Source organism: Camelus dromedarius, chromosome 26 (genome assembly GCF_036321535.1).
Source record: "Camelus dromedarius isolate mCamDro1 chromosome 26, mCamDro1.pat, whole genome shotgun sequence".
In the NCBI taxonomy this organism is placed as follows: Eukaryota; Metazoa; Chordata; class Mammalia; order Artiodactyla; family Camelidae; genus Camelus; species Camelus dromedarius.
The window spans coordinates 14,544,586-14,571,835 of NC_087461.1; the positions used below are offsets into that span (position 1 = coordinate 14,544,586).

Consider the following 27,250-nt stretch of genomic DNA (forward strand, 5'->3'; position numbering starts at 1 on the left):
CAGTACCCTGCCAAATACAGAGGTTTTCCTGAAAAGATAAGGCATTGAAGTCTTATCTCTTCTTCTTAGTTTTCTTTGCATTATGGACTTTCTGGAAAACCTAGCTATTTTCTTCCTAGGAAAAAAAGGCATCAACACAAATGGATATAATATTTTGCATGCAATTTGGAGACCCTCAATGACCCCATTAATGCCACCTAAGGAGTCCTCTTTAGGGACCCGAGGTAAGGAATTTAAGCCCGTGAGCAACATCTTGGGACAGGAAAGGGTGAGCTGGGGGCATGGTAGCTGTGTGAAACATGACACCTCCAACGTATTTCACAATGAACGTAAAGCTTTAACTAAGGCAAAACATTTTAAGCAAAAAAGGAATTGTTAAAGTGAAGAAAAGATATTTAGAGACCTAATTTCCAATAACAATGCCTTTGATAGTTGAGTTGAAGACAAATCAGTGTTACAGGGGGACGACCTAGAGGAACTAAGCAAGTCATTATGGTAAAAACATCGTTTTATGCAGAGTGTTTCCATAACCTATCTTTTCCAAACAGATGAAGAGTTGAAAGAATTCCTCTACTAATAATATCATTTATTTTCAGAGTAAAGTTAAGTAGAAAGTAAATGGATAAATAAATCATGGTTAAAAGAAAATTTACACTTACCAAGATCACCAAAATACAAATCTATTAAAAATAGACCTTGTCTTTGAGTTTTATTTCACATTATCTAAGTACATCCAGTTACGCAAATTTACATTTTTTAATTTCACATCTTTGCATTCCTGATATACATAAAACAGGACAAAGAACACATTTGCAATATTCAGCCTGGACAATCCTGCTTGGGGCAAACAAGATACTCAGCTGCCTTATTTCTGCACATGTACAAATACAATTCTAAGTAGCTGGAGTAAAACTCAAATTTGGTCAAGGAAAGGAAGTAACTAAATATTTGTGTCACCTGAGGTTATCTGTACTTGATTTTTAAAACAGTCTCCTAAGTACTGAATAACTATTCAATGAGTAACATTTCTTTGGGACCTCCTTAAACTTTCTGGAAGCTTAATTGGTTGTTTCTGGGGTTCTTGCACTCTGTTTGCATTTGATACTAGCTTCACACCAATGCTGTGTATTCACCTAAGATATTTTTTAACATAGTAGTCAATATTATTTTCCCTCTTTTGTGAAAATATCTTGCCAGGCTGAAAAATGAGAAACTATTTCTTCAATTAGGCAAAGAAAAAAAAAAAAAAAAAAGGACAGACCAGTGTAATACAGTACTAATTTTAAAGGCAATAATCACATTGAATGAAAGATCTTAACATTTTAGTTATAATCTTGTGAAATTCAAATATATCTAAATCCCATCATGATACTAGACGACCATGCGTTCATTCTGTTCAATGTTACCCATGAGATCTTTGGTATCACTAGTTCCTGGACTTGATCCACTGTTGAAATAGAGAGTGTTTTCAAAAGTGTCCTCTCGAGGTAAGTGCACATGTCTTTTCTTATAAAAGAAATACGCAGCAAGGCCAGCACCTAGTATAATCAGGAGGACCACGATGACCACTACTCCTGCCACGTTGGAAGACGGTTTGGAAGGACTCATCTTCCTTGGGTCGGCTATAAATAAATAAAATGATTAGGAAAAAACTGGAAGGAGGCAGAGAATAGAATGCTATGCAGAACAATACAGCTTTCTTCTTTGAAAAACTAAAATGTGTGAATACTCTTTCAAGTGTCATTTGCCAAATAGAAATGCAGGATATGAAAACAGGAGTCCACGCGGCACAGGGGATTATTTTAAACGTGAAGATGATTATTTCATTTGCAAAGAATATTTCATATATCTATACAGCACTGAGTTAGTCGATGTTTTAAAATATTTATGTTTCAAAATAATTGAAGGCTGCTTACAAATACGTTATATGAAGATAAATGGAATAGTAATAATAATGATAATGACAATGAAAAGCAGAGGAGAAAATGAGGGAAAAAAGAAAATAAGAGTAGTGGACATTTGAATGCAAAAGTATTTGTTAAAAAAAAAGCACCCATGAAGTTAATAAAGGGGGCTGCAGGCAAGCCATAAATCTCAATTTGAAGTTTTTTTTAAGCAGAAGACAAAGTGAATGAAAGAGGATCAGTTCCTTATTCAAGCTGTCCATAAAACTAAAATTTAAAACACTGCTTAAAAGAGAAAAAAAAAAACACAGGGATTCCTAAGAGAAATTTCTTCTCTTAGGAATTACAGGTTATTATAGGGCAACTCTTAACAGAGCCATCGATGTCTTCAATAACATCTATGATGCAAACACCAACCCGACCCCAAGGCCTGCTTTTCTAGAGCATCATTCAAGGGAGGTCAACAACACAATGACAAAGGCTATTGCATAGCTCAAGCCATTCTGCTGAGAGGGCGGCGGTGGGGTGGGGGTATGTAGGAAGGGATTATCATGGTTTTTAAAACAAACAGAATGTATCGATGCATCACTAATATGGAACTTAAAATTACATAATGGTCTTACCTTTTGTTGTAAGTAATGTATGAGTAGGTTCGGCATTAACAACTGTTTGTAAAATAAGAAAATAATTAAATGCTTGTAAAAATCCATAATAATTGCTTGTAGATAGTGAGCATTATTTGGTTCACAAATATATCCAATCGTCTATATTTTGTATGGTGATATATGATATAGGCAGATCACAAATAGATGATTAATGATAGATCATGATAGATAGATCTATACATCTGTATAGATATGCAGATTCTATCTATCTATCCATCCATCCATCCATCCAACTATTTATCCAACCATCCATCCATCCTATACCAGCATCCTAAAGCTATATGGTGAGTTTGAATACATTGGAAAATCAAAAATATGAACTTCCAAGGTGCATTTGAGCCATTGATACTCAACCTCAAAATCTCCCCAATCTATCCATCAATAATGTATCCTAGGCTAGCTGTTTTGAAATTGGCCCACTTGTAAAATGTTGCAAGGCCTGTGAATGAAAAATAAAAAGATTCCAACATTGTACCAAAAGGTACGGTATCTTGGAATAGAGCTTGAAAACGGTGAAGAACTACATGATTCTAAAATATTCTAAAATAAAATCTAATGGGGATGGAGTGCTAATTTACATAATTCATTTACTTATATCTATTACCTAATTAACAAAACGCTATTAATTCTCCCAATCCCTGTCCTTACATAGTCTGTCACTCAGTCTCAGGAGATGTAACTGGTCTTATATAATTTATTCCTTAATAAATAAATTCTCATTCCTCCCCAGAACACTCGCCTCTTCTAGTCTGGCCAGGGTTAGTGTTTCACCCTTTTTCTCTCATGCCATAAGGCTCTGTAGGCTGTTTCTCCAAACATCTTGCAACTTTGCAAACCCATATGCATGGACATCCCGCTATAAATGTTTTGATATACCAAAATCATTACGTCAGCCAAGGAGACAAAGAGTGTTTTGTGCTCACTCCAAGCTGCAAACAGCAATTGCTCACCACAGCAGACTGCACTTCTCACTTACAAAGGGGGAGAGCTTGCAAGAAACCTGCAATCACATGATTATCCCACACCTGATGCCTTAATATTTAAAAGAAACCGTAGCCTGGAAACGGATGCCCTATAAGACAAATTCTTACTTACTTTTTGGTCTTTTACAAATATATCCTTTGTAGGAAGAACAGTGAATATTACTCCAAAACCCAGAAGACGCATACAGAGATACACAATCATTTCTTTCCCCAGAGGGATCGCCTGTGTTCCAGTTGACAAAGGAGACTGGATTGTTGTTTACCCACAGCCACGATCCTGATTATCAGACAAAGCCAATAAAAACAGAAGTTAAAACTAACCCACCTTAAAATAAGTTCAACTTATTCATGCAGAATTTCTAAGCATAGCGTTTTACACCACAATCAAACGTTGCTTACAACCAGACTTTTCATAGGCAGGGTTGTAATAAATAATCATTACAAGGAAGGAGAATATGTTTGTTACATAGTTGAAAATGTATTCCTCATGGGTATAAATATGCAAACATCCTTCCCTAAATTTTTTTTTTCCTGGCAAAAGGTAGAAAACATTTTTTAAACCTTCTTAAACTAACTTACCTACAGTAGATATTCTTTTAATCAGCAACTTTCAAGACAGCATAATATGTGAGTCATTTAAATTTTCAGTCCTTATCTCAAATGAAAATATGAGTTTGAATTTTCAAACTCTTCACAAATTAATCACTATTTAAGGCAAGACTTTCTAGAATGGAAAAGTTGTTGTACCTACAACATTTTGAAATATTCACGATTCAGTAGTCATTCTGCAAAATTACCTTCAACATTTCTGTACAATCCTATCCAAAAATTGGTTTTGCTTTGAAGTGGCTCAACTCGATATGACAGGAAACTCGACTCAGCAGCACTTTCAATGGAAACCAGAGAGGAACCTGCAAAATACAAAAGAATAAATATGATGGAAGTATATTTAAGTAGTTGAAAATATTTTTATAATGATAATATTTTGACTGACTAAGAGCAATATTTTTATTTTTCATCCCAAAAATCTCCACGTAAGGGGTCGAATTTCAAAGAGTGGCCATTTGTCTTCTAAGAATTTTTAGTTTCCATTCTGAAAATATGATTTTTTTCCAGCGCCATTTGTGTACAAGCACTGAACGACTCACTGCAAGATAATCAAAGACAAGTAGGACATCGAATATCTTAAGAAGGTTATGGTTCAGTGGGTAGTAATGGGTTGAGCGTATAAAGGAATGTATTAGAAGGAAAAATAAATACAATATGCTATTGACATGTCAAACAGGGGGAAGATTTGTTTCAGGGAAAGCAAATAAAAGGGAGCATGGAAGAAATAGATTTTAAGATATTAAAGAGCATAGGATTTCAAGTAGAAAGAATAGAAAATAATTCTAGAGAGAAAAGGAATATGAGAAAATATCAAGGGAGAGGGAAGCATAGAGCTTCTTCAGGAAAAGAGATGGCTCACAGATGCATGGAATTCTCCACATTTGGTTTATGGTGACATGTTATGATACAGGTGGATAATAGACAGACACACAGATAGGACAATCTATTGAGGCAAATGAATAGTATTAATAGACAGCTCAGATTGGCTGGACTAATCTGGTCAATGGGTGAAAAAAAGACTTGGGTTAGGCCTCAGTACAGATGGCAGGAGACATATTTAGGGTAATGTGGTGACAAAAAACACTTAGTTTTTTCAGGCAACAGAATGATGCAATGCACTACAGGAGTAATAATCCAGCCGTTATGCATATAGGACTGTGCAGAGAAGAGGGAGGTAATGGAAAGTGTGCTTAGATGACTATAGCATTGACAAGTCAATCAAAGATGGACTCAGGGCCAGCATTATATTTTATAGTAAAATTCTCTAGCTTTTAAATAATAACAAGTTAAAACCTATTTTAAGCAGCTCATGCCATAGACATTTTGCTTTGGGCTTTGCAAGCATAATCTCACTAAAATTGTACAACAACTTCATTTAGTTGGTACTTCTGTTACCCCACTTTACAGATAAGGAATCTAAAGTCCAGAGGGCAAGTAATTTGTGAACATCCTAATGTTCGTTGAGGGCAAAGTCATGGCGTGACCCAGGCATTCTGAATCTTGAGGACCTATATTTAACCAAAAATCTGAACCCCCTGTGACAGGGCCTTGGATTATTCCCTTGATGGCTGTGTTCATTGCACAATTTCATATTCCATTATTAAATACATTTCACAGATGGTAGCCATTTCAATATATTTGTGACACATTTTGATGAATGAGAATCATTCATTTTATTTACGGGAAAATATATAGTGACTCCTACATATAGGGCAACTGAGAAAACACCCACATCTAAATGAGCAGGAAAGGCTGAGACACACTGTCTTCATAAAGCCTACCCCCAGCCCAGTTTCATACAATCAGGAGGGAGCCTCTAATTGCCAGCTTCTCCCTGAAGAGAAAAGGGTTTGGACCACACATCTAACACTCCAAATTTTAAGGTTCCCCCACTGAGGGATAGGCTCCCCAAACACCTAACTCTGGAAGCTAATGGGGTTTGCAGCCATGAGACCTGTAAGACCACAGAAAACAAAACAGGAGTTCTTAATGGACATGAAGCACTTGCCACAGCTATTCTCCCAGGACTCAGCTAAGAAGGAACAGACAAAAATGTCCATCTCTCAGTCTTTCCCTGGAAGAGGATTGACTGCATGCTTTACAACTTGCTGCAGAGGAGTGGGAGGGAGGGATCCAGCGATTAATTTTCATGCAGCAAGGGACTGGCTGTGACCCTCCTGGGGGAGCTGGTGTGCATGTCTGCCACCTTCTTCCTCTGACTTGCTGCAGTGATAAAATCAGGTCACCAACAGGTCTCTGGAAGGAGCTTGGACACACACCTGGCTTATACACTTTCCCAGATGCTGTGTAGGGGTCCAGCTTCTAATCAACTGCACTCGGGTGGTAACTATCATACTCTCTTTTGGGACAGCGTCAGGTACCGGCACGCCCTCAGCTACAGGGAGCCAGTAAAAACAAAGACAACAGCTTGTATAACTACAAACCTTTGAGAGACAAACAGGAGCTTGGGTTGGGTTGATTGATGAGGTTCATCTCCTATCCAAGACCACTTTCAAGACTGGAAGAGGCATCTGTTTTATATAATGTACAGAAACCAATGCAGAAGTGAAGGAAAATAAAGAAAAAGCAAAATACGTTCCAAACAAAAGAACAAACAAAATACATATCCAAATGGATATTAGTGAAACAGAGATAAGTGATTTAGCCAGTAGAGAACTCAAAATAACAGTTACAGACATGCTTAATGAGGTCAGGAAAGCAGTGCGTGAACAAAGCAAGAATTTCAACAAAGGGAGAGAAATTATTAAAAAGTACCGAGGAGCAATCACAAAGCTGAAGAATACAATAACTGAACTGAAAAGTTCAGTAGAGGTGTTCAACAGCAGACTAGATAAAACAGTAAGCTCAAAGAAAGACAGGCAAATATATCCAAAGAAGCAAAAACAACAACAACAACAACAAAAAAAAAACAAGAATGAAAAAGAGTGAAGCTAGCTTAAAGGACTTATGAGACAAGAGTAATATACACATTATAGGGATTCAAGAAGGAGAAGAGAGAGAGATGGGGGCAGAAAGCTTATTCAAAGAAACAAAATTTCCCTAATCTGGAAAAAAGAAACAGACATCCAGATTCAGGAACCAGGAGCACCAAATATAATGACTCTAAAGAGACCAACACTGAGACACATTACAATTAAATCAAACATTAAAGACAGAGAGATTTGTAAAAATAGCAAAAGGAAAGCATCTTGTTACACATAAGGGGACCCCTATAAGACTACAAACAAATTTTTCAGAAGAAACTTTGCAGACCAGAAGGGAGTGAGAAGGTATATTTAAAGTGCTTAGAGAAAAAATCTTCCAGCAAAGAATACTCTACCTACAAAGGTGACATTCAGAATTAAATGAGAGATAAAGAGTTTTCCAAACAAAAGCTGAGAGAGTTCATCACCAATAGACCGGTCTCATAAGAAATGTTAAAGGGAATTATTCAAGATGAAATGAAAGGACACTAATTAGTAACGTGAAAATGTTCGAAAATATAAAACTCAATGGTAAGGGTAAATACATTTAAAAATCCAGAATATTCTGATATTATAATGGTGGTGGTAAATCACCTATAACTTTAGTATAAGGGTTAAAAGACAAAAGTATTAAAATAAATATAAATATAATAATTTGTTAATGGATATACAATATAAAAAAGATGTAAACTGTGACATCAAAAACATAAAAGGTGGGGAGAATGTAAAAATACAGAGTTTTTTCATATGTTCAGAGTTAAATTGTTTTCAGCTTTAAATACACTCTATAAGATATTTCATATAAGTTTCATGGTAACCACACAACAAAACCTATAGTAGATACAAAAAATAAAAGGAATCTAAGCACACCACTATAGAAACTATCAAATCACAAAGGAAGTGAGCAGAGATGAAGAAAGGAACAAAGGAAGATCAAGATAGAAAACAATTAACAAAATGGCAATATTAAGTCCATACCTACTAAGAACTGCTATAAATGTAAATGGACTAAATTCTCCAATTAAAAAAACAAAGTGGCTTAACAGATAAGAAAAGGAAAAAAAAAAAAATAAAAGCCCCAACTCTATGCTGTCTACAAAAGACTCATTCCAACTTTAGGATACACACAGGCTTAAAGTAAACGGATAAAAAAATTATTCCATGAAAATGGTGTTGAGAAAACTAGGCAGCCATATGCAATTCTATCTATCTAACCACCATCTAACACTATACAGAAAAATCAACTCAAAATGATTAAAGACTTGAATGTAAGACCTGAAATCATAAAAGTCCTAGAAGAAAATATAGGTACTAAGCTCCTTGACATTAATCTTAGTGATAATTTTTTGTATTTGACACTCACAGCAAAGGCAAAAAAAAAAAAAAGCAAAAATAAACAACTGGGACTACATCAACCTAAAAAGCTTCTGCATAGCAAAGGAAACCATCAGCAAAATGAAAAGGCAACCGACTGAATGGGAGATAATTTTTGTGAACCACATGTCTTCATAGAGGTTTAATATCTAAAATGTACAAGGAACTTACACAACTCATGTCAAAAAACAAATAACCCAATTTTAAAAATGGGCAAAGGACATAAATAGATATCTCTTCCCTAGTAAGACTTATAAATGGCTAAGAAATACATGAAAAGGTCCTCAACATCACGAATCATCATGGAAATGCAAAGCAAAACTGCAGTGATATATCACTTCACATGTGTATAGGCTTACACAAGATAAGATAAATGATGGAGAGGATGAGCAGAAAAGGGAACCCTGTTAGTGTGAATGTAAATAGGTACAGTCACTTTGGAAAACAGTATGGAGGTTCCTCAAGAAACTAAAATTAGAACTACTATATGATCCAGCAGTCCCACTTCTGGGTATATATCCAAAGGAAATAAAATCACTAGCTCAAAAAGATACCTGCACTCCACATTCATTGCGGCATTATTCACAATAGTCAAGACATGAAGACAACGTAAGTGTCCATCAACAGATGAATGAAGAAAGAAAATGCAGTATGTATATACAACGGAACATTATTCAGCCTTAAAACGAGGGAAATTCTGCCATTTGCAACAACATTGATTAACCTGGAGGGCATTATTCTAAGAAAATAAGCCACACAGAGACAGACAAGTACTGCATAATATTACTTATATGTGGAATTAAAAAAAAAGTCAGATTCACAGAAACAGAGAGGAAAATGGTTGACAGGGGCTTGGAGGGTGGGGGAAATAGGGAAATGCTGACAAAAAGTTACAAACTTTCAGTTATACAATAAATAGGGTCTTAGGATCTAATGTATAATATGATGACTACAGGTGATCATACTGTATGGTGTAATTTGCTAAGAGATTAGAACTCAAATGTTCTCAACAAAAAAGAAAAAAGGTAAATATGTGATGTGATGAATATGTGAACCTGATGGTAAGAATACTTGAATGCATATATCAAAACATCATCTTGTACACTTTAAATGTATTATAATGTTATGTCAACTAAACCTCAATAAAGCTGAAAAGAAAAATAAGCATAAAAGTAAAAAGAAGAAATAAAAACTCAAGGCTGCCTTTTGAATGAAACTGAAGGAAATGAGGATGAAACCCTTGCTCGCCACTGTTGGATGAAGAGCCCTGACTTAGGGTATAATCAAAATTTAGTTAAAAAAAAAATCAGTAAGATGTTCAGTGGAATTTAACTACGTAGATTTTTTAAATCACCCTGAAAAGTTAAATTCGACATTTTTATTTCAGGAGGGAAATTGTCCATCTATGCCATGTCAGTTTGGGTTTTGTTTTGTATTTTATTCACAAATAAAATAACCAGATCTAAAGGCTTTTCTGTTAATGGCAAAACAAAATGGTGCCAGGGCACTCGTGAAACCTGAGCTTCTCAGTGATCAGAGGTGAACACAACAGAATAACTAAAAATGAGGATCCTAACTATTTAGAATATTAGGGCAGAAAATAAGAAAGATTGATTCAGCAGGTCATTGCTTTCTACCAGAATGCTTTAACCTTTTGAGGCTCCAAGTTTTGAAATTACATTTGGGAGGTATGATGTTGACCTTTCTGTTGCAATATAAATTATTAAGAAAAATAAACCTGTATTTTTACGTTCCTTAGTTTTTTAATATAGAGTTTTACTAGGACTGGTGATCTAGAATAGATGATCATGGAATTTTCTTACAGTACATGTAGCACTTACCCATTCGAAGACATTCCAGAGAAGCTTGGCCCCAGTTCCTTGTATATGAAGACTCAATATAGTAGCAGTGACCGTGGAAAGGAATCCATGCTGTGTGCTCTGACTCAGGGCATCTACCGGGCAGTTGTGGAGGCTCGGTGGCAGGGGTTTCTGTTAATAAAAAGATATTTAAAATAAAGTAAGACATGAAGTTTCCATAGTACATAGAATAATATATTAGTAATTAAGGAAAATGTCATCACTTATCATTATTAAAAAAAAAAAAAGCTCTAATGGTAATCATTTGGATCCACCATTTTTATTAAGTTTTCCTTTTACTTAAAAATTTTCTGACTTAAAATATATCTCAATAGAAGATACTATAGTATAGTAGCAATCAATCACATTCATAATCAAGAATGCAGCTCTGTAGATATCTACAAAGATGTGATTAAGTTCCCCCAAAAGGTCATCCAGAAATAATTTGCAATAATTTGACACTCTTCTCCTTTTCTAGGATCCTAGCCCCTACAGAACCTTCTTAGCTATGACTGACGTCGATGTTATAACTAAATGATGTATGTAGAATTCTAGGACTTTATCACTGTCCAGTTCTATGACAGAATTCTAGGACTGGATAGCCAAAATATCACTGACTCTGATGAATCCACATGCATCCTGATAAAATTATTTTGATATAGATGTGTTGTCAACATCAAAAGCAATCATAATTTCCTGAGGAATCTGATATCATTGATTCAGAGAATAATCTCAATAATAAAAATTCAGAAGTGTGTCCAGAGCAAATAAACTCAAGCAGTGAAGAATAGTTTCTATTTCCATCATTCTGATCCTTGTAGATTTGTTTACAGCCAAGTCAGTCTTCCATCAGGTGAAGGAATATTTTTATCTTATCCTTGAGTTCCCCAAAACATGCTACTGTTTAATAATGTCAACAGTGGTTTGTATTAGCACACTGATAAAATTTCAGATCCCTCGATTGTTTCGGTGAATTCAATTACCATCTGAACTTTTGCAGAGAGAATAAAAACTTTCATTGCAATTTGCTGTCTTCCAGTAGCCATCAAGATCCATATAAACACATGCTGACTTCAGTCTGGGCTCATCAGGAGCCCAATTAGTGTACCTCACTCTCCACTTATCGGTCCAAACGTATTCATTATTGGTCTGTAAGAACAAAAGCACCCATTAGCATAGAGCCTGGCTTCACTTAGAAAATACCCAAAGAACCAAGCGAGGAGTGGAAAGTATATTTAAGACTGTAATGGGACAAAGAATCTTCACCATTTGGGAATAAAAAGCACATTATATGTTATTTCTATCCAACTCAAATTCAGGTAAAATCAGCCTTTCTTAAAAAAAAAAAAAAAAAAAAAAAAAAAAACTACTTCCCAAAGATCCCCATTAATAGAGCATTGGAAGCTATTTTGAAAGACACAAACTTAAAAGCCTACGTCTTATTCTATAAACTCTTTATTTGCAGGCTTCCAGTGCAAAAGAGAAATTTTATGTTCAGAACAAATAAAATGTTATTATACTATCCTTGAAACAATAATAAAAATTAAGTAACTTTCATTGAATTCATGGACCCCTGCGGGAAACATTTATCTCTTCTAATCTTATTGTTCAGCTGTTGAAACAGGGCCAATGACAAAAGCCTTATTCAAGGCCATATGGGTAGGTAGATAAGGGAGGAGCCTAAGCCTCTTGCCTTCCAGTTAGGGGGCCTTTCAACCATAATGAAACATGATGGCTTTTTTTTTAAGCTAATTGTTTTATTCAATTTGCATATTTAATTACTTAATAAACTTAGTTGAGTAAATTTATGGTCACATACAAATTAACCGATAACATCAAAAATACTACTCATCAATAACATCTTTGTAACAGTTTAAAAGAGATTTTAGGGGACTGGTGGTATAGCTTAGTGGTGGAACAAGTGCTTATTAGCATATAAGAGGTCCCGGGTTTAATCAGTACCTCGATTAAAAAAAATTTAATAAATAAATTTAAAAGATTTTATAGGTAAAGCCTCAAAACTGTTGATATAGAATATTAATCAGAGGTAACTGAATTTTTTAGCCATTTAAACACTCGTCCTCTTTTTAACTGCATTATTTAATTTACCAAGCCAATTACCAAAGATTTGATGACAAAATAAAAAGCATGTATTATCTCAAGTTAGAATTTGGTAGTATTCCACCATGTTCAATCAAATAATGATCACATAATCATTAACTCCGTAGATGCTAGGAAGATAATAGTATTGTTTTAGTTATAAATGTCAATAGAATGGAAAGGTATTTAATAATTCTAACACTAAATAAAATCCTGTTTTAAACTCATAATACAATTGTGGCCATACCTGTGAAAAGAAAAGGAATGAATTACCAAGAGAATGAATTACTGAAAATAGATTTAACATAGACATAAAAATGTCATGGCTAAGTTTAATCACAGAAATCACTGTGGAACTACTTACTTTTTTTCTTTTTTTTTTTAATTGAAGTATAGTCAGTTTACAATGGTTGTGTTAATTTCTGGTGCACCGCACAGTCACCACCCTACTTAGGAACTACTCACGCATGAAGTTTAAATTTCAATCTCTGCATCATGGTAGAAGCAGTTCTGTAAAATCTGATACCAACCTGCTTCCCAGTTTTATCCCCTTCTATACTTTTCTCTCTTCTTGGTACTCCTTCCTTATGTTCCACCATCCTAGACTACATTTATAAAGTTTGACTCTCTCCAAGAAGCCCTCTGGGTCCTCTCCCTTGGCACAACTGATCCCTCTTCTCTCCCCTCATCGCACTTTGTATACACCTCTCTTTGTCACGTGTATTATCTCCTAGTTACCTATGGCATACTTGTAATTATGACATGAGAAAGAAATAAGTTAATAAATAAAACTGCTTAGGTACAGAATTTAATTTTAATATTCAAAAGCAACATGAGAGTTAATATAAGTTAGGTTAAGTCTTAGATTGATGTCTGATAGGCATCACTAACTTGCTAGATCCTCGAAGGAACTGGGTCCTAGAAAGATCGGGTCTTGTTCATGTTAGTATTGTTCCCAATGCCTGGAAGATTCTTACACATGACACGTATTCAACCAAATGAATGATAATACAAGCGTCAAAGAGAGGTATGTACAAAGAAGAGAATCATATTCAATCATAATATATCAATCATGTCAAGTTACACACTTCCAGCATCTTACCAAGTTACTGTTCAGGGCGATCCACACTGGTTCTTTAAACGTCTGCATGAGCATCCATGCAAATGCGTTGCTATAGGGATCTAGAAGACTAGCAATGAAGGAAGTGTGAAGCTTGCAGTAATTATCTGCTTCATGCCACTGTAACTTTAATTTCATGAGCGAATAGTTACTTCTGCCATATTTAATAAAGCCATCTGTTGGAATTGTCGTTGGAGAACTAGGCAAGGAAGAGTCTGGAATAGAAAAATTGTTTTTATTAACATTAACAATGAACATCATTTGAGTGCGATTGGTACTTGACTACTATATCTCATACATCATAAAAATAATCTAAATAGCACAAATCCAAACCATCAGGTGTTAAAAACATTTTCATGAGCCATTTTGTACCAGAAAACAAAGTTCTATTTTTAAATTAGGATGCCTGATTGAGTTAAGTAATTTCCAAACTCTATTTAGAATATTAAGGGAAATACATAATCAAGTTTCTAAACTATAAAAACCAAAAGGCTTGTAAATCCAATGAGATCTAATATCTAGATGCAAGAAATGCCACAGTTTAATCCCGTAAATCAAAGCACATCTATCATCCTGTCATTACCAATCTCTGTTTTTCCATCTTGGTCAAATTTCAAGGTCAAGCACAGTCTTCTCCACCCTCCCCCATCAATCTGTTCCACTCCATCCATGAGTTTGTAGCTATTTGTATCTATTTGACTTCACCTGTGAATAATGGACCTTCAAGAGATTGGTTTATGCTCTGGAATGAAGCCACTTAACAGTTCCCAGTTCATTTAACCTTGATCTCAGGATCAAGCTTTATTCCTGTGATGATGGCCTGGTCCTTCCCAGAGATACCCTGTATCTTATCCAAACTGACTCAGGGGCTGGAGCCTTTGCAAGCAAGAGCCACTCCAGCTTTCTGATCCTTCCCCTTCAATCTCTTAGTGTGGGTTTCTAATAACTACTTTGGTCCCACCCAATTCTTTGAGCCACTCACTGTCAAGACCCAGAGAAAGCTCGTTTCTGCATGCCTTAGCTGATGCCTTGGTGCAGAACAGAGGTCAGAACAGAATGACAGCCAGAGGGTGAAATCTGGCCTGCTGTCTGTTTTTGTAGTCCATGAGTTTTTAAATGGTTGGGGGGAAAAAAAATCAAAGAATAATATTTTGTGACATGTCAACATTACATGAAATTCAAATGTGTGTCCATAAATAAAAATTCAGTGGATCACAGCCAGGTTCGTTTGTTTATGTACTGTCTACGATTGTCTGCGATCACAGCAGAATTGAGTCATCGCAACAGAGACCGTATGGTCTGCAAATCCTGCGACGCTTATAATCTGTCTCTTATAGAAAAGCTTTACCAACCTCTGGTCTAGGTCCTAGATATATCCCTGCCTGTTGATGTTGCCTTGGCCAACTCTCTGATCTGTTCCACTGCATACCAACCCAACCTTCCATCTACCTTGCTCTTAATATCCCTGGTAACAATTCTAATTCAGCAAGGATGGCAGCCTCCCCTTCCGCTGTTGCTGCCACCTTGTGTTGGTAAAACAGCATTAAATCCAGGACCCAGGCCAGGATCCTTGCATGTTAACAGCCCTTAGGAAGTGAAAGGTCTTATTTCCCAGCTTGGAGACGGCTGGGTTTGTCTTAGTATCACTGGAAAAGTTTCAGACTGCTGAAAGTGGCAGATGAAGCTTGAGATAAGATTTAAAAGGCTTCATGAAAGGCTATACGTGGCAAGGAAAGTTAGCTCACTCCCCAATTTGCTTATTAAAACATTCATAGGAAAAAAATTATAATTAAAAAATTATAATTAAGACTAAATTATTGAGAGGTTATCTTCAGGTGGTTAGATAATGAGTAATTTTTTCTCTTTATGCTTTTCTGCATTTTCTAAAATTTCATCAAGGAACATGTGCTATGTATTTTTTAAGTGTTGTTTATTCATATATATTCCTATGTATTCATTCATGTTTTTATTCATATATCTTTATATACTTATATGAATTTATATATATTCCTTCATTTTATTCATATATAGTATATGAATAAAGTCCACACTGTTTTAAAAAATACTGAACACGTGTTCTTTGTTGAAATTTCTTAGGAAAAATAGAAAAGCATAAAAATAAGAGAAAATTACTCAGAATCTAACCGCCTAAAAATTACCTCTCAATATTTTAGTGTTTCCTTATAAAGTATGTAGAGAGATATATTCATAGATAGATATAATATATACAATATAAATGTAAATATATAGAGAGAGTTAGAAAGAAAGTTTTTGAAAAATATTAGAAAATACAATAGCACAATGGAGGAACTAAAGTTCTTAATCCCACTATCCAAAGATAATGTCTATTTCTATTTTGATGCATTTCCATAGCTTTTTTTGTTCTTTTTTTTTAAAGGATGTTCAAAAGGTTTTTTTTTTTTAATGTTTTTTGTATAATCAATAGTCTATAAAATTTTACATCCTGCCTTTTTCACTTCAATACTGTAAACCTTTCCTGAAGCCTAAATCATTAAAAATCTTCAAAATACTTTTTATTGGTGGCAAATATCCTACCACTTATGTTTACAGAAAGAAGGAAAAGAAGATTTAAATAAGCTTATGAATCATCGTTAACTAATTTCCCCAAAGAACAGCAGCACAGATGCCATGCTTTGGCATGGCTGGTGGCCTGAGATGCTGGTGCTGCCGGGCACAGCGCAGAGGAGAAAGTGGCAAGGCCTGGACCTGCTTTGGGATTAATAGAAAGTTAGAATTTCTTCAGTACTTCTCCATCATCTGAAAATACCTTAAGCAATTTTCACTCATTGTCATGAGCTGACATTAGTTCCCTGATTCCCCAGAAAGTATAAAACACCGTGAGATCTGGGAGAACAAATATCTTCTAATTCAAACTCCTCTGAAGAGCTGTCCTCAGGATGACAGCAACTCAGCCCATCTTTTCAACCCTTATCTCTAATCTTTCTCTTATTTTCTGATCATCTTCTAACAGGGCCAAACATTTTTATTCTAATGTCACTAGAAACTAAAATGATTACAACCATAATCTTGATTCTTGGTAAATACCCACATAACTGAACAGATTTCATTGAGCCAAAGTCAGGCTTCCTAAGATGAAAAAAGTAACACAAATAAGTTACCTACATTTTTAAAGACTCAAAATATACAACGAATCACGAGGCAAAGATGATGCTTTGTGGCAACTGTACTCTAATTACACACGTTCAACTGATGTATTCCTACTCTGACTTTTTTTTAAGGGACAGGTAAGCAAACATACCAGGTTTCTAAAAAAATTAGAAAAAGTTTCAACTTCAAGATTAATCTGTACAAACTTCTGGTGATGGATGAGGGGACACACTTATATTCATAAATACAAATTACAGGAAATATCCTTTTTATCGGTCACAGACATATGTGGATTGAAGTAAAAATCAAATAACTTGATGTGCAAGGGAATTTTTTTTAACAAAGCTTTATTTTTTAGAGCAGTTTAAGGTTCACAGCAAAATTGAGAAGAAAGTCCTTTTTTTTTAAAGAAAACATACGTTCACACAAAGTCCTACACATGAACATATATAGCAGTTTTATTAGTATTTGACAGACACTGGAAACAATCCAAGTATCCAAGGGGTGAATGGATAAATGCATTGTGGGACATCTGTACAATGGAATACTGTTGAGCAATGGGAAGGAACCAGCTCTACACACAACACAGATGACTCCCCAAAGCATTTGCTAAGTGAAAGAAGCCAAACACAAAAGGCTACTTACTGTTTGATTCCATTTATATGACCTTCTGGAAGAAGCAAAATCATGGGGACAAAAATCAAGTATGTAGTTGCCAGGGGCTAAAGGTGGGAGGAGGGAATCGCTATCAAGGGACCCAAAGGAACGGCTTGGGTGATGGTTCTGCATTGTGCCTCTGGTGGTGGTTACATGACTATATAATAAATCTGAACAACTCACGGACCTGTATACCTAAAAAGGATGAACTCTACTGTATGTAACTTAAGTCTCAATAAATCCAACTTAAAGTTTTTTTAAAAAGTCATTTTTTAAAGAAGTATTGAAAAACCCTACCTCTTAACGGCAAGGTCTGGCGGAACTTACCAGGAGGGGTCTGGCATACATAGCCTCGCTTGCTGTCACAGGTGTCATCCATCCATTTTCCTGCGTCCCTGGATTTCCCTCCAATAACAACGACGCAGTCAGCCTGTATATTTATGGAGAAGTAAAAAGAAGCCACATGTGGATCGACCATCATTTAAATCAATTCATTAATCAGACAAAAATAAAATCCTTCATCTCTAACCTCCACATTTTAGGATAGTCCTAATTCATTTACAGCATCTTCAATTCATCCTATTTCTACGCAACTGCACCAACTTTCCATGTGGATCCCTCACACCAAACTGTTGCTGTCTTAATTGAACATTAAGTAGAGACAATGGATAAAGTTTGGTGACAGTTCTGAGAAATGTGCTATCAGAAATCTCATGAATTCCCTGATCCACAGCTACCACAGTTTCACAACAGCCAGTGGTCTTCTCAACCTCCCTGCCTCCAGTCTCACTATCTCATGAGTTTCAACTATCAGGAACCCCCAAATCTACATTTCAGAAATTCTCCACTCATTCCCATCTCCCTTCTAAGCTACTCTTATCTTCCATTCTCCTGGCTCAGAGTCTCTGCTCTAAGCCAGGAACCCTGTATAGAATAAGAGTCCTGTCATTATAACAAAACAATATATGTGCTTTGATTCCACTTTTGTGAAATATAAACTTAGTATTTTTACCCATACTAAGGAAAAGTTTATGAATAAAACCAGCAAAAACGTAAGTGTTTTTTTCTGGAAGGTGAGATTACAGATTTTATTTGTTTCCATTGTTTCTCCTTTTCTTTCTGTTCTAAAAACAAAAGAAACTTGTGCAATAATGATTTTTCTTTATTTTAAATAAAACTTGCCACTCATCCATGAAGTCTTTCTAAGCAAACCCATCTCCATTCTACTTTTCAGCCCTCATTTATGTAAGGAGGATTCAAAGAATTTCTCCCTGGAAAGTCACTTACCCATAACTAGAATGTATCTATGCATCTCATAGATACCAAATGAATTATCATCAAGGTGCCATTTTGATCAGGTCATTTTTCTTCTCAAACCATTTTTTTTGCTGCCTATCTGACAAAGTCCAAACTCTTTCATAAGGCATCCAAATTTCCCTAAATTCTGCTTTCCACCTTCTAAAGCTAACTCTTAACTTTTTTTTTGCATGACGCCCCTGCTACATCCAAAGCCCTTTACTCTAGCCCAAACCCACCTTGTACCTTTTTCCTGAAGACTTTATTCACCTTTCGCACTTAACATAAATTTCCCCATCCTCTCATCACGTTCCCCTGATCATTACATTTTAAATATATTGAGGAAAAGACCCATTGCTCATTCTTCCTCATATCCCTTCTTTCCACTAAATGAAGAGCTCCATAGATACGTATTTGCTGATTAGATCACTCCATCCCACAGAAAGTTTCTTTTCTCCTAACTGTTCTCATGCTTCACAGTTGACCCTCTCATTATGCAATTTCATTTTGTTGCTGTCCAATTTCTTGTATGAGACTTGTGGTCTAGCTTAAGTTCAAGCTTCTTTAAGGTAAGAATAAAATCTCATGTTTCTTCACATATTTCACAGTGCCTAGTAGGGTGTTTAACACTGATTTGTTGACTTCAATGATATAAGATTAAAAGTAGGGAAATAAAGAAGCAGTCATCTGTCTCTCGGTTAGGTTAATAGCAAGCTCTCTGCAGATGGTAAGCTCAATAATGATGATGATGATGATGATTATATCATTAGAAGCTCTAGTAGCTTCCAGAACTATACCCCAAATACTACAACAACTTAAAGAGTTTAGGGGCAGCTGATGCAAAGAATGTTGATAACTCTGGGTTCAAATAGACATAAGCCCACACTGGAGCTGACTTTCCCCGTTCCTCACTACCACCACCACCCGCCCTTCCAAGATGAACAGTTTGTCACTGAATTCGCAGCTTTTCCTTTGAGGCTGGCTCAGCCTGAAACAGTTAAAATCTGCAAGAATGGATTGGATCAAGGAGTACTCTGGTAGATTTTTTAACAGAAGATTAATCACTAATATGATGATTTGAAGCAAAGAGACAGTGCACAGAGAGGTGACCTAAAAGGGATATTTACATCTTCATAAGAAAGACTGCTCCTTCTCCCACCAGGGAAGCCCTTCCCCCAGTTTGTGTAAGAAACTCCTCGTCCATCTGTCCAAAGGAAGGTGTGCTCTGAATTGACATCATTCAGCCCAGTCCAGGCGTTAAAAGTGGAGTCCTTCATATGATATGTAAGAAATGCTGAAAGAAAGTTTCACGAGATAATTTTAAACTTTGGGGGGGGGAATACCCAACATATGGAAAATATTCAAAATGCATTAATTTTAAAATCCCAACATGTGATTAATGTCTCTATTATTATTTAAAAGTACTTACCGTGAAAACAAACACATTCTAACCGGAGCATCATGTTATCACCTCAGCTCCGGACTTTGAAAAGCTTCTCACAATAAAAGTCTAGGTTTTATCTGGGTCACCACAGATAACTGTACAGGTTGTATCCTGCCCAAGGGCACTGGGGCACCAGGGCATGGGAGAAGGGGAGGCTAAAGTCCATTCCATGCCCCTCTCTCCATTTTGTATAACCCAGTCTAGGTTGTGGCTGCCTACCATTCTTCAGGAAAAGGTTCATTTTTCTAATTTATGCACAGTTACCCTATGCGTTAGCTGGTGTCCTGATTCTACAAACAAAATAATCTGGTCATAATAACTAGGGGGCAAAGAGGGCTCTGAATCCAGAAAAGCCCTGAAAATGAAAATTACTTGTCAAAACAAGAAGCGTGAAGCTGTCAAATTATCACCACCTTGAATTGCCAAACCAAAAAGCTACCTAACTACATCGCCTCCCTGGGGGCCAACTCCTAGGGGTCAGCAGCCATCCACTGAGGGTGCTGGGATCCAGGAGGCTCTCATCATTGGAAGAGAAGTTCTAGAGAAACTCAAGTAGGACAAACATGGCCTCCTGCTTCTTTATCAATTCTGTGGCAGAGACAATGGTGGCAAATATCCAGAAGCTGTAAAAGGCTTGAAAGTATACATGCCCCATCCTTTCTGCCTCCCACACAACAGCAGCTGCCTTCTGCAGCCAGCAACCTCTCTTGCCAGGAGCTGTGGACACGTAGGACACAGATGGACACCTAATGGATGAGCACTGGCTCTACAGAACAATTCCCAAACTATGCTTAAACATGACTCCTGAATGCAAATAGGAAACCAAATGACTCAGCACTCGGGGTGACTAATAGAAAATGCAAGACAGAAAGAAGCCTACAGAGATACCATTATCTGTTTATTCATAAACAAACAGTTCCACAGAAGGGCGACTGCTACATACTAACTGTTCAGCAGAGCGTAGATGCCACCAGCCTGCTCAGATTTATTTCTCAATTAACTAAAAGTAAGAAAACTAAAACCAAAAAAAACAAAAACAGAAAAAACCCCAACCCCTCCCAAAAAAACTTCTAATATTTTTCAGAAAGAAAAGAGCACGGGTTGATATTTACTTTGTTTTCATTTTTCTTCCCTAAATGAGATCATAACTCTTGCCCTATCCCCAACTTGCAATGAAATGTGGAAAAGCACCACCTGCCAATATTTCAGCCCTGACTTGTTTTCTGCCAAGAACCACAATAAGAATTCAACAACGTGTGCCTGTTTCGCCAGGAATAATGTTATTTTATCTGAAAATGGTTTCCTTCTGCACATCTCTATTACCCAGGTTCTAATTTTGTTATGCCAGGAATCAGCACTTTGTGGTTAAGAGAGGAAATCAGTTATTGTGTTTCTCTTCGGGGTAGCTGAGCCCAAAATGTGGTAGATCAGTTACACAAATGTGAATATTCTATTCCTAGAGTGTGTGTGTTTGTGTGTGTGTGTGTGTGTGTGTGTGTGTGTGTGTGTACTTCAAGTAAGGTGGCTCCAAAAAGACCATGCGTAAGGGGTCAAGAAATTTCTGTGGACAATACTATACTGAATTTTGCAATCTGCTACACGGAAGTGGTGAATTTCCTCCTTCTGTACTTCAAAGCTCTGGCTTATCCTCACGTTTTATCCAATTTTTTCCCCTCAATTTGTTCAAAGGTCATATTTAAAAATTAGTTTTATTGCCTTAGGAATTATCAAGTGCCTAGAAGTAAATGGAAAATCAACAATTTCTTACTTTATCCCTAGAACTACTCCACTTCTTTGGCTCTTTGGTGGACAAACTGGTTTGGTGGAAACAGGTGGAATTTAACTGGAAGGCCCAGTTTGATACCCAACTCTACCCCTTTACCCACCAAGTTCCTTAACCTGAGACTCCCTAAACACCATTTCCTCATTCACAATGGAGTAATGATCCCTGCTTCATGGAGTTGTTATGAAAACGGAAGGTGCTTTGTATGTAAAATGCTCAGCACTGTGCCTACAAATAATAAAACAGCTCTCAGTAAGTCTTTGCTTTCCCTTCCTAGATTTTTACTCTGGAAAAACCAAAAAAATCATTTACTATAAGCAACATTCCACCATTTTAGAGAAAAAAATTTCATGTTTATGTGCATCACTGGTTGTAAACAGCCCACATACCTTGCTCTTTTTCATTTTGTATGGATGCCAGATTTCCTCCAAATCCTATGCAAGCTTTTCGTGCCTCTTGCCAATTTTTTCTTTCTTCTTCAAGAAATCCAAAGATTTTGAAACACTGGGATAGAAGGAAAAAAATCATGGGATTAAGTACAGAAAGATAAGAGTGTTTGCTCTAAAGAAATTGAAATTATTCATGACGATTATAGTTAAATATAAATATTCCCACAACCAAATAGAGACCCCCAAAATTAAGATAGTTTTGTCACCCACTAACTTTCTTTGCAAAGTTTTTTTCTCCCTTAGGACAAAGGGCACAACAATTTTGAAAGTACCTTTGAGTATACCCTTATGTCTAAAATTTTCTGGAGTGCTGTGGTAAGCAAAAGTTAACTTTAAGCTGAAAGATTCGCATTGTCACTCTCCATATGGATCAGTGCCAAGACTACCACTCAATTTTCTTAGTACCTTGTGATTGTAAAAACTCCAACCTTCCTTACAACCTCCTGGGGCCGAAGGTGCGGTAGGGATAGCCGTGGCATTGATACTGCTGTTATGCCGCTGGCAGATGAAGGCATTTGGATAACCACAGTTAATGTCATTCCAAAATCCTGACAAAGAACAAAACAGTTTAATGAGATTTACATGTTTACCTTCAAAAGCACTTTTACAATGCATTTACATTTTATAAGGATTCTCAAAAATGGTTTATACTACAAACATCAGTTTTACACAAGAGACCAGAAAGATCTATGCAATACCCCTTTGTGCTTTTGCTTAATAATAATTTCACCAATAATATTTCAACTTGACAGACAGCGTCCCATGAGTGAAGCGTATACTTGATGTTGCATATATATTACCTAAATAGCCAGTAATTGCCAATAATAATCTAATAATACCTAAACTTTATGTACATGAAGCATTTGCTTTAGTGTTTTAGATATATTACCTCTTTAATCTTCTCAGGAGCAGATATATTCTGTTATTATTCTGATTTTACAAATAACAATGTGGAGAGAAAGAAAAGAGAGAAACATTTAAAAATGTTTCACACAATGAGAAGTGAGAATATTGTGTTGTGTATTAGTATAATGTTAAACATCCAGCTCCTTAAAAACGCAACAGTTATGTTGCTAAAATTAGAATTCTCCTTCATTCTCTCTTCCTCTTTGTCTGAGTTAAGAACACAACTTGCTACTTCTACCTTGGAATGTAGCAAATGACACATCACACCACAAGGCAAACTGGAGAAGATTTTGATATTGTCTACCTGAATTTGAATACATGGTTACACAGTTTTCATCATCATTTGCAAAATTGGGTTCACCTGTGGCCCAAGCCACATAATCCACTTTGCTTCCGTCCATCCAACTGGAAAAGAAAATTTAGCCAATGAGCAAAAATCAGATTCTGAGAAGAGTTGGCTACAGCCTAGTGGTGGGAGCAGGCAAGTCAATCAGGATGAAGGGAGCCCAGGATCCTAAGCAAAGAGAAGAGAAGTTTCTAGAGAGACTAGCATGAAAGCCCCAAAGGGAGCTGGTGATCCCCACGGCACCAGGCTCCTCTGTAACAACTGAATGCCTGGGGAGTCTGTCTTCTTTTCCCTCCCTGGAAGAAGTAGCTTTTGTCTTGAAGTGAGAGAAGAAACGGAGATGCCAGTCACCCGGAAAGGGACCAGAAGCAAACATCCTCCCACAGGACTTCTTGGGCATGATTCCCGTAAAACAAAACCACCCATAGAGAGACGGAGAATACAGAGTTTCTCATTAGGACAAGTATCTGATTTGAATGTTAACTGTGGTTTTTCCTAAGGTAGGTGGCCCTATGCTTCTTTTCATAATTCATAGAAATTTGGAGGCTGTCAGCTCGAAAGAGACCAAGAGATCACTGAATGCGACCCTCTCATTTTGGAGATTGTTAAAATGAATGCTGGTCCAAAGGAGCGTCACACATTTCTGATCTTTAAAAATAATGAGTGTGAGTTTGGGTCTCTGTTGCCCAAAATGGCAATCAGTAGCAGTCACAGGGAACAAGTGTGGTTAAAACATCTGGGCGGGACCCGAAAAGACGTATCCGCTCTTCCAGCTTGAGGAGAACATGTGTCATAATAAACAATGAAAGAAACCCCTGAAACATACTAATTCCCTCCCTCCTGCATGAAAAACAGTACGGTCATTCCTTTGAAGGGAAAGCATTTCATGCAGTTGAAAGAATACTTCAAAGCAGAGCTATTAAAGCACTAAGTGGGGTGACATGAAAAGGACCCTTTGGTTCTGTGCACCAAGGACGGTCCAAATGGGAAGCATCGCTTTTCAAATAAATTCAGTATTCCTATCTGTATAATACATCTTCTCAGTAGATGATTTACTAACTGGTGATGATCCCCTAAAACAAAGAGAGGTGACATTTTGCAAAATTAAACCAGACTTTGAGTTGTTTACTTGAGAATTACAATATTGAAAATATTTAACAGAATTTTTAAAAATTCTCCTTGTTTTTTTAAGAGAAAGAAAAAGGCCATATGATATCACTTATATGTGGAATCTAAAAAATAAAATAAAATAAATAAGGACACAAATGACTAGTTATTAGTCACAACTTAGATGACTGATTTCTTGAATATGTGTAAGCGTATTTGACTGTCCTTTATGACTGGGTTACCGCATTCTGCTGATTCTTACTTTGTGGTTGGCTTTATTCCTTTGATAACTATGTAAGCGTAAAAAGCTAAAGCTCTAATCTGTTCTTAGAAACAAAGATCAGTACATACATGTAAACTAAAAAAATTTGTGCAGTATATTATATATATGTATTTATATGCAACATAATGTATATGTGCAGTCGAACTGTAATAATTCACCTAATAAAACTAAAAAAGGAAAAAAAAAGATGCTTTGAGATTAACAGCCCAGTAGGATTTTTTTTAATGCATTCAGCAAAACAAAAGTCTGAAAGTAACTCTTAGGCATTCATCAGATCACTATCCTAAACAACGTTGTTTTATTTTGATTTACTTACGCAAATTTTCTATCCAAGCTGATCAATAAGCCAATAAAATATGCTTGCTGTGCATCATTCCTGTTGACCTAAAACATGGAAGTTTACATATAGTTCAGTCTATATACTATAATCAGCAAATTCTTAAATAAAACCTACATATTAATGAGACAGTCTATTAGGGGACTTTCCTAAGGAGGTATTCTTGCAAAAATTTTGTTGTATATTCAATGCTCTTCATAGGAATAAAAAGAAAAATATGCACATTATATAACAACCTGCATTTATACAGGAAATACCTTAAGTCATTCTCTTTAATATCAAACACCTATAGTAATTAGGTTGTTGAAGACATTCTTTAAAGCAAAGTAGCCATTTGGGATTATGTGTCTAAGAAAGACTTCTCCATCCACAAATATATTTGTGCAGTATTAGGAAATATCCTGAGAATTTCAAACCACAGTGTATCTACAATGATGAAGGTAAATCAGGCTATGCTCTAATGCTTTTGTAATCAAATGAATTTTTATTCTTTCACTACTGTTGAACTCACTTTTGCCTTCTCTCCCTCTTACCTCCTTTCTGGAAAACAGCGAGGATGCCATGAAGATTTTTAAAGAGAAAGATTGAACCAAGCACCCTCGGAAAAAAATAAATTACACCTCCACTGTTAGCTGAAAATTTTGGTTCAACCAAGAAAGAGTTTTATATGAATAATCAAGCCGTACTATCTGTTTATTAACTTTGTTAATACTGTCTTATTAACCAAGAATCTGGTCTGGGGGCAGTGGTGGCGGATGGGGGCGGAGGGAAGGTTATAGCTCAGGGGTAGAGCATGTGCTTAGCATGCAAAATGTCCTGGGTTCAATCCCAGGTACTTCCATTAATTAACAAACAAACAAAAACAAACCAAATTACCTGCCACCCCAAAAGGAAAAAATGAAAAAGAATCTGGTCCAACTGAGACAGATTTTTAAATTAATAATCAACTTGCACTATAACACAAAGGGTCCGGTATTGATACGTAACAACTAGTTAAGAATGATAACCTTTGAAACTCAAATTAGTGAGCTTAAAACCATCAAGTCTGAATTCTCACAAAGCCCAGTCTAAACACTGTTTCTGGGTTCTGTGACTCTGCATTGAAAACTCTAGCAATCAGGTCACTCACTTCTGTGATGGCCAACACCCATTTCCCCTCCTCTGACCCTCACATTTTTACCCCTGACCTTAGAAGGCTCCAATTCAGCACATAATTTGAAATTGCACCACAGGGTAGCAATCATAGACATTATCTTTCCTTATCACATGTCACTTTTCCATGCTTAAATGAATCATATCCTTACATATTTCCATAGAAACTTCTTTTCACTTTCACTTTGGATAGAAACAAGATCACCAAAATTCTTCTTGCAAAATTCTCGTGCCTTGTCCATGGTTTCCTTCTCTTTGCTAAAATAATACTGGTAGTCTTTGTAAATAACCCACCCATCTTCAGTGACTGGGGGATCTGAAAAATTAATGAGAAAAGGTGATGGATTTTATGTAGATGAATTCAAGGATCTGGTATGTATGCTACATAAAAGTGAAAAGGGCAGAGTAACCCTAGCAGAGGTATCTGCAACTCTGAGAGGCCAGAATGAATAGGTTGTTTATGTTAAATACAGACTGAATTATCTAATTCCAAATATTCACTTTCTACCAACTCTGTAAAAACTAGCTGTTTTTCTTCTCAATTAACTTCCACGTATTATCATTTGGTAAAAGAACTCCCAATGTTACTTTTAACAACCGGATTGCTGAGCTGGAATAATTTACATATGTGCACCCATGATCGTCTAGGTTCAAGGAGTGGAAACTGTGAGCGAGTAGCTTTCATCTAATATTACAGATGTAACAGATGGACTTGGGTGCTTCATAATTGGAGAACCAAGGAATTCAGGTACTAGGAGGACCC

General features: G+C 36.2%; 1 protein-coding gene across 1 annotated transcript in view; it reads right to left on the reverse strand.

Annotated features, from left to right (window-relative positions):
• Positions 1–673: 673 nt before the first annotated feature.
• MRC1 (mannose receptor C-type 1) overlaps positions 674–27,250 on the reverse strand; it is a 90,842-nt gene continuing 64,265 nt past the window's right edge. The window contains exons 17-30 of the mRNA XM_010992983.3: positions 26,640–26,803; positions 25,315–25,382; positions 23,567–23,667; positions 22,762–22,904; positions 22,297–22,411; positions 19,808–19,974; positions 17,712–17,814; positions 13,581–13,813; positions 11,362–11,527; positions 10,361–10,510; positions 4,350–4,463; positions 3,665–3,829; positions 2,528–2,569; positions 674–1,622 (exon numbers count right to left, since the gene is read on the reverse strand). Coding sequence (XP_010991285.3) covers positions 1,372–1,622; positions 2,528–2,569; positions 3,665–3,829; positions 4,350–4,463; positions 10,361–10,510; positions 11,362–11,527; positions 13,581–13,813; positions 17,712–17,814; positions 19,808–19,974; positions 22,297–22,411; positions 22,762–22,904; positions 23,567–23,667; positions 25,315–25,382; positions 26,640–26,803 — 1,982 coding nt within the window. The 3' untranslated portion in view covers positions 674–1,371. The remainder of the gene's footprint in view (positions 1,623–2,527; positions 2,570–3,664; positions 3,830–4,349; positions 4,464–10,360; positions 10,511–11,361; positions 11,528–13,580; positions 13,814–17,711; positions 17,815–19,807; positions 19,975–22,296; positions 22,412–22,761; positions 22,905–23,566; positions 23,668–25,314; positions 25,383–26,639; positions 26,804–27,250) is intronic.